General features: G+C 39.6%; 1 protein-coding gene across 2 annotated transcripts; it reads left to right on the plus strand.

The window, feature by feature from the left end:
• The first annotated feature begins 1,045 nt into the window (after window positions 1–1,045).
• On the plus strand, window positions 1,046–8,228 carry LOC144001667 (WW domain-binding protein 1-like). 2 transcript variants are annotated; one of them, XM_077496176.1, is made up of 4 exons: window positions 1,046–1,271; window positions 2,377–2,479; window positions 3,968–4,129; window positions 7,381–8,228. In XM_077496176.1, the coding sequence occupies exons 1-4, from the start codon at window positions 1,215–1,217 to the stop codon at window positions 7,854–7,856; spliced, it is 798 nt and encodes a 265-aa protein (XP_077352302.1). In that variant the 5' UTR covers window positions 1,046–1,214; the 3' UTR covers window positions 7,857–8,228. The 2 variants fall into 2 exon arrangements, with proteins under 2 accessions (XP_077352302.1, XP_077352303.1); XM_077496177.1 differs by having other exon boundaries at window positions 2,380–2,479.
• Window positions 8,229–8,473: the final 245 nt, after the last annotated feature.

An 8,473-nucleotide genomic window follows, 5' to 3' on the forward strand; every position in this document is an offset into this window, starting at 1 on the left:
GAAATTCAAAATAAAACAGGAAACATGACTATGAAAATAAGAGCATGGCCTGTCACGCCGGTGGCGGCGTGACAGTTATTTAGTGAAGTTTTTTTGCACACTATTCACATTATCTGTGAATCACCTTATTGCCAAAGTTTTACGATATATCAAAGTTTGTATATTGATACATTTACTATTTTTTGTATCTTACACAATTATTAATGTACATAGTGAAAACATTTTGAGGTTTTAAATACTGTCATTTTGCAAAAATTGCAATAAAAAGTTGCATTGCATTGTACTTCTGTTATTTTTCTTATTTTTATTTGTTTGTGGAATTTGGTATTTATTGTGTGGTGTGCTATTAAATATAATATATCTATAATTTTTTGTGTGTTTTTTTTAATTTTTATATGGGATTGGGGGGGGGGGGCTACCATGTACATTTTCGCCTAGGGTACCAAATCATGTAGGGCCGGCCCTGGTCACTAAGCACAGTTTTCAGGTTTAAAAGCGAATAGAAAGAAGTAATAAATCATCCCCTGTATTCTTTGTCTTGCCTATTTGACTAATCTGTGAATATAATGTTAAATATAACCTCTCTATGATTTAATGAACTCTGAGTGGTTGATGCAAGCAGTGAAGTTCGTTCTTTTGAGAGGTTCCCCATCTGATAGCGATCCTGGCGTAAATTACGCACGGATAAATGTTTTCAATGAAAACCACATTGAAGTTGTCAAAATACGAGTGGCAAAGTGAGATGGCCGCACTACGGCTTCACCCGCGAGGGGCCATTGAAGGACCCGGACTTCTTTAACTTCTTAGATGGCGTAGTGACCACACAAATTTATCTATCCATAAAGTTTTCATGCTTAGCAGGACCGACTTCTGCTTTACGCTTCAAACGCTTTCAGGTTGGAAGTGGGATATTCCAATTGGGAAACTCAGACTTCCCTCCTTCCACGAATGCATCATAATTCTTCTGCCTATTTACAGATGACGTAACCTTTAAGGGAACGTATCGTGTTTTATTTGACAACGGCCAATTGCTCCACAAGAGACAACAGGTTAGACCAATCAGAGACAGATGAGGTAACTCAACGGTTGAAGTTTAGCACAGCTTGTTTTGTTTGGGCTATGAGCACTCTTGTAGATGTTCCTTTTCCAAAAATGTGAGAATTTAGCAGCATTAGGGCTGTTAAGTGATATAGGGTTTGTAGTATTTTAGAGCAATGGGGATGTTTGACTACACCGTTGGACAAGAAAGTTTAGCGACTGAGGCCACTGAGGTAACGTGAAAGGTTAATACTAACGTTCGTCTTAACTTTATGAAACAGTTGACTGGTAGCCAAGAAGCAGCTAGCTTCCTATTACATATCATTTGTTGACACGGTTTGGTCTTTAACAACGAATCTGTCGACTGATTCTTTGTTGTCCAAGTTTTATTTTTAATCGAAAATAGTAGTTTTTAGAAAGATGGTCAGGTACACTCGGTAGCACGGTCATTTTGCGTTTTCAATTGCAACAATAAACAACCCAAACTTAATCAAATTTCAACATTTTCTATTTCTGCCACACTGACAGTCAATTTGGTGTATTTTTTCAATTGTATCACAGCGTAACGCCTCTTCATATGAGAAGGGTGATTTCATACTTTTTTTCAGTAATTTTTATGTTACATCTCTATTTTTGCATTAATGAATGCTCATTCAACATGTGTTTCAACAAAAATTGAGTAGTTTTTCTTTGCAGAATAACATCCTCAAAGTGTTCACATGGACTTGTAAAAAAAATAATGTGCATTAAATCGATTGAATCCATACTTTTAAAATGCACTTCAATCATAACCTGGACATGTTTAACTTGGGTAACAGGCAGGCAAGGCAGTCTTATTTCTATAGCACATTTCATACACAAGGCAACTCAGTGTGCTTTACACAAGCAAAGGAACAACACCAACAAGCGTCAACAAGCACAACAGTTAATGACATTAACAAGCAAAGCAGAGAAAACAAAAGTATCATACAAAAATCCCTAAAAGAACATACATTGGCAAGATTAAACACATTAATAGAAAACTTTAAAACATTTAAGAGTACAGGAAAGAAGAATTAATATTCAGTTGGAAATTAATTCACTTTGATCCACCAAATATCTTTTTGTTCATGACTGATTTGTCTGGGACCTTAACCTTTTTTCCCCGCGAGAAAAAAGGTTGATGCCAGAATAAGAAGTAAACACTGTAATTTAAGTTGTATGGATGGAAAGAAAACATGTTTAGAAGTGATATAACATCTTTTAAAACTGTGACGTGACGTCTGAGCAAATCCATGCATCCACATATCAGTCAGGCTGATTTCAACACTAAAACTAAATTTCTCTTTTTGTCTACAGAAGAAGTTGGTGTGCATGGGCTTTGACAACCATAGCTATATCTGTGAATCTGGTCACTGCTGTGGAGAAACACAATGCTGCAGCTACTACTATGAACTGTGGTGTAAGTTACCCACCTCCTCTTTTGGCACGCAGAGCAGTTTGGGGTAAAAGCAATTGTATGCAAATCCATATTGGCTTTGTTTATTTAATCTTTTAGTATAATAAACAACAGTTTTTTTTAAATCAGTACTTAGTCGGTTTTACAGAAAGAAGTAACATTTGCACTTCATGGGAATACAGCATGTTACGTTTTCTGTTGCTGTCCCTAGATAATAGAAATAGGAATGTACTAATCCAGTTCTTAATGTGTTCTACTCTTCTTACACTTTTTGTGAACACCTGCTTGGACAAATCATTAGGGATGTATGATATACAAACACCACGATACGATATTATCACGATATGATAATTATCACGATATTGTGGGGAGGTTTGCGATATTTTAAAAAAAATAGGTCACAATATTCTTAAAAAAAAAAAAAAAAAAAAAAAATCACAATATTGTGCTTTTGTACATGACAGCAATGCATATAAACCACCTACAATCTCTAATAACACTTAATATTGAGTTCCTCCACGTATTGATTCGGGTCACAGGAATATTCTAATATAATAATATAATCACAGGCAGGATTTCCCCAACCCGGAGAGGGCACTCCACCCTTTTCCGACTGAGGACCATGGTCTCGGATTTGGAGGTGCTGATTTTCATCCTTAACTCGGCTGTGAACCATTCCAGCTGGAGATAACGGCTTGAAGAAGCCAACAGCACCATATCATCCGCAAAAAGCAGAGATGCGATGTTGAGGCCACCAAACCGGGCCCTCTCAGTGCCTGGGCTGCACCTAGAAATTCTGCCCATAAAAGTTATGAACACAATTGGTTGTAAAGGGCAGCCTTGGAAGTCCAACCCTCACTAGAAACAAATTTGACTTACTGCCGGCGATGCGGACCAAACTCTGACACCGGCCGTAAAGGGACCGGACAGCCCGTATCGGGCTCTGTACCCTGTACTCCTGAAGCACCCCCACAGAACTCACCGAAGGACACAGCTGACGGGTTTTGTGTTATCAGTACTGACTGGTTTTCTGAGGACCAAGACCCCCTAAAAAAAATACAAATAAAAAAAAAAAAAAAAACGAAACAAAACTGCACCTTTCAGAGTGGCCTTTCATTGTGGGCAGTCTAAGGCACACCTGTGCACTAATCATGGTGTCTAATAAGCATCTTTATATGGCACACTTGTGGATTATCTCTGTAAAGGAGAAATGCTCAGTATCACAGATTTGGACTGGTTCGTGACCAATATTCGGCAGAAATGGTGATACCGTGTATGTGGAAGACGTTTTAAATCTTTGAGTTCATCTCATAAAAAATGGGAGCAAAACAAAAGTGTTGCCTTTATGTTTTTGTTGTGTATAAAGCTAATGCATTCTTTATTTACTTCCTAATCCTTACAAAACAAAACAATGAAATACTACAGAAGCTGTTTTTCTGCCGTTGGTCTGCATTTCTATGTTGTGCCAGACATTTTGTGGTTGTTTTACAGGGTTCTGGTTGGTGTGGACTCTGATTGGCATTCTGACATGCTGTTGTTTGTGTCAGCACTGGCGCTCCAAACAACGCTTCCAGCAGCAACGCCGGCAGAACGAGATCAACCTCATTGCCTACAGAGAAGCTCACAACAACTCTCAGCTTCCCCTCTATCTCAGTAAGGAGTGGTTTGTGTATCTTGGGCACACTGCCTCTAGTCTACGCAAAGGATGTCAAACTTGTTTTTATCATGGGCTACATTGTAGCTCCGCTTGTCCTTAGTAGGCCAGTTAGCACAGTTTTTTTTTATTCACCCATTTCTTTTTACATTCCACAGAATCTGTGGTACAAAACTGAACATCATAAAAATCGAATTCCAATTAAATTGGGACGTTCCATACATGTAGCACCTTCTTTTTCGTTAATTTCACACAATAATCACACCATTTATCCATCCATCCATCCATTTTCTTGACCGCTTATACCTCATAAGGGTCACGGGGGGTGCTGGAGCCTATCTCAGCTGGCTCTGGGCAGTAGGCGGGTGACACTGGTTGCCAGCCAATCGCAGGGCACACAGAGACGAACAACCATCCAAGCAAACACACACACCTATGGATAATTCGGAGCGCCCAACTCACACCACGCATATCTTTGGAATGTGGGAGGAGACCGGAGTACCCGGAGAAGACCCACACGGGCACGGGGAGAACATGCAAAACTCCACCCAGGTAGGCCGGAGCCTGGACCTGAACCCGAGTCCTCAGAACTGGGAGGCGGATGTGCTAACCACTCGTCCACCGTGCCGCCATCACACCATTTAAAGTTATTTAAAGTTGTGATGCTGTTACCTACAGCAACGGACATCCATCAAGCAGGTCAGCTCGCCATCAGGCGCGTCACATTTCCATGTTTGTTTTGAATTATTGTCGTCCGTCAGCAGTAAATGTCCGTGCAGAAACACGAAATATTGGTTCCAGCTTTTCCGGGTCATGCAAATGTTTTTTTTATTTTTTTTATTACTGTACAAAGTATTTTGATGTAAAAACTGTATCGACTTGAACGGTGAAATCCGACTTAAGTTGAAATTCGGGTTACATCCCCAGCGTAGGAATGGAACAAGTCATGTGTGAACACTGAATTGTCCCAAGGTGTGATTATGAGTGTGAAAGATTGTTTGTCTGTGACTGGCTGGCAACCAGTTCAGGGTGTACCCCGCCTACTGCCCGAAGATAGCTGGGATAGGCTCCAGCATGTCCACAACCTTCGTGAGGATAAGCGCTTCGGATAGCGCATGGATTGAAGTTCAATCTATAGTCAATTGAATACACTTCAAAGGCAAGATATGTAATGTTTAAACTGATCAACTTTATTGCTTTTAGCAAATAATCATTAACTTAAGATTGTATGGCTGCAGACGTTTAAAAAAAGCTGGGACAGGTGGCACTGGGACAGGTGTAAATGTACTAGTCGGGTCACGGACGTTGCTCTGTTACTGAGGCCCCATTAAAAACGAAACGTTTTGAAGCAAGAGTAAATGTTTTTTTGCGGAGAAACAGGAAAAGAAGCAACAATCACTCCTGCCGTGGACTAAAGGTGTGTTCAAAGAACAGGCACACAGTAGGAAATCACATTGATATTGCGCTTCATTCAAGGGCAGGGTTGTGTGCTGGCAAAGTGTTGCTGCGTTCCATTTGCATACGTGTTATTTTTTGGAACAATATGATGGCAGTTGAGCTCCGTAATTTAGGACTGGTCCATGAAAATCTGCGTATAAATGACGGCAATTGTTTTTAACTTATATACCGTCTTTTTTTCTCTTTTTTTTTTCCCAATGCGGCCCACTTGGTAATATACTTTCCTCCATGCGGCCCCTGAGCTAACATGAGTTTGACACCCCTGCTCAAGGGAGTTCTCCGCAATATCCATCTGGTACTTCTCCACGGCAATTTGCTCGGGAAAGGCGGGACATTCTGTACAATAATTCAAGCTGATTGGACGATGCGGCATTGCACGCGTTTGTTTAACCAATTACGGCCACGGGTGAAAATTTCGTCTTCGTTCATGTCGAAGGGGGCGAAAGCACGAACATCTTACCGGCTAGAAATGCACGAAACGTCTCTCTCTGTTCAATATTAAACAAGGAAACGGTGAGTAATTCTGCAAGACCAGAATTAATTGCAGCGTCCATGTTAGATTTGTTTGTCATCGGCGCTGGCTTCCTAGTTTCGTCACAGTTGCATATCCCGCCCCTCAAACACAATGTCGCTCTATGATTGGTCCGAACCACCAGTGATTCCGATCGGTGGAAATCAACGGGAGCGGTACAAGATGTATTCTTGGGAGTTTGTGAACTCACAAATACCGCGAGAATTCATCTTGCAAGAGCAAGGTTCGGAAATCACAGTCATGCATCGAAAAAGCTCAGACGACTGACAGGGCGGCATGTTGTGACGCATTTTTGACACTTCCCTTAAAAAATAAGTTGTGTGAATTATTTTGTTCCCAGTTTGTAGTATTTGGCTAATTGGGAGCGGAATGGAGAAGAGCAGAGATATGCATACATACTCAAGCAACGATACAGTGAGTCATTGGAGTGCCACTGTATTACCAACGGATGACATCAAATGCAGTCAAATACAGTATATCTAGAAATGGCATGCAATGTGAAAGCACATACAGTACGGTATATACATAAATACATCCATTATGTACATAAATTAACATGTATACATTAGGGATGTAACAATAAGGGCAATATCGTGATATTGTGATATTAAAACTGCCACAATATTGTCGTCTTCATGTTCACAATATTTAAGAGGAACACATCTGTTTAAAAAAAAAAAAAAAAAAAAAGTCACGTTGATTTCCATTTGTGCATTCTAGCACCTTCTAGTGGCTACTTTATTAGTGCAATTTAATTTTCGTTAGGGATGTTTTGGCTTTCAATGTTTAAGATCTATGCTAATTGTCAGATGAAGGGGAACCTAATTTGCTTGTGAAGTGATCGATGTGTGCTTGCATTAACAATATGGCTCAATATTGTTATCAGAGATTGTAGGTGGTTTATCTGCATTGCTGTTATATATACACAATATTGTGCTTTTTTTGTTGTTTTTAAATAGGGACTCTTCTTGTGGCATCCAGATGAGATTTTTAAAAAAAAGTCAGTTATTTGTTTTTTAATTTAATGTGGTACACGTTTACTAACTTATCAGATATTCTACATGCTCTATGCGTTAAGTTTGTTTTGATCAAATGAAATAAGTGTTAATGAGCGTGTAAAAACAAGAGTCAATGCGAAATTGTCATTTGTGAAATCTGGACAGACGAGAGATCTGAAAAGCACTTTTTTCTAGACTAGCTCAAAAACATTGAAAAAGAGTTGTTTTCTTTTATTATAATCAATAATTTGTCATTTTTCAGGATTCCTACCCTCCTACCTGTTGCCAGCCTATGACGATGTCTTTGACCGTCCATCTAATCCCCCTCCTCCTTACACACCTGTCCTGGCAACATCTCCACCCATAGACACACTTAATGAATCTTGTCACCTTGCAGCGACATCCATCCCAAGTGATGCGGTTTGCACAGACATACCAGAAACTCTGCAGCCCCTCTCTCAAAGCACGTGCACTAACAAGGAGTCAATGCAATGCAGGTACCGGCGCATCACAGGGGACTCTGGGATTGAAGTGTTTGATGGCCAGGAACTGTGGGATCAGCCTGCGATTTTACCCAGAGAAGAGGCAGATGATGATGGAGTGGGACAAATGGAGGAAGCCTGTATTCGCTGTGGTTCTGAGAGATGTGAGCACAGCAGCATTAATAATGGCCTGAGCAATGAAAACACAAATGAACACGCTATAACTGTGGATACAGACCAACAGTTTCATAGGTAAACGCTATGAAGTCCTCGCAACTGTGCAGCATGGATACTTAAGGGATGGTCCACCTTCAGGTTCAATAATAGGAATGTTTGTGTCTCGGCTGGAATTGAGTGAATTTCACAGTTTTGATTTTAGCTTGTGAATAATAGAGGCCATCTCATTGATTCTAGCCTTTTGTTGATGCAGCAGCAATGCAAGCAAATATATGCTGATATTTTTCAGGAATCATACATTTTTGCCATACGTTCTACCTGTATAACTAATTAACGATAAGTCACTGAATCACAAACATTCAAAAATGTATGTGAACTCATTTTGTTTCAGGGAGAGGTATTATGTTTGCATTACATTTTATAGTTTAAAAATAAAGTGGTTATTTACTTACTTTTTGCCTGTTTGAAACTCATTGCATGGAGCATGCTTGGGTGAGTGAATGAGAGTGGCATACTAATCATTTTCCAATGGAAACCTAATAAAGTTCACTGGATTTTAACTTATTGTAAATGCGTACTTTTATAACTTGAGGGCAAAAAATATATATTTTAGTGCTGTGAAATGATTGTACTATTTTAACTAATTAATCGCACAATTTTCTGTAATTAATCGCAATTAATCACAATTTTCTATTT

Source organism: Festucalex cinctus, chromosome 14, assembly GCF_051991245.1.
Source record: "Festucalex cinctus isolate MCC-2025b chromosome 14, RoL_Fcin_1.0, whole genome shotgun sequence".
Lineage (NCBI taxonomy): Eukaryota > Metazoa > Chordata > Actinopteri > Syngnathiformes > Syngnathidae > Festucalex > Festucalex cinctus.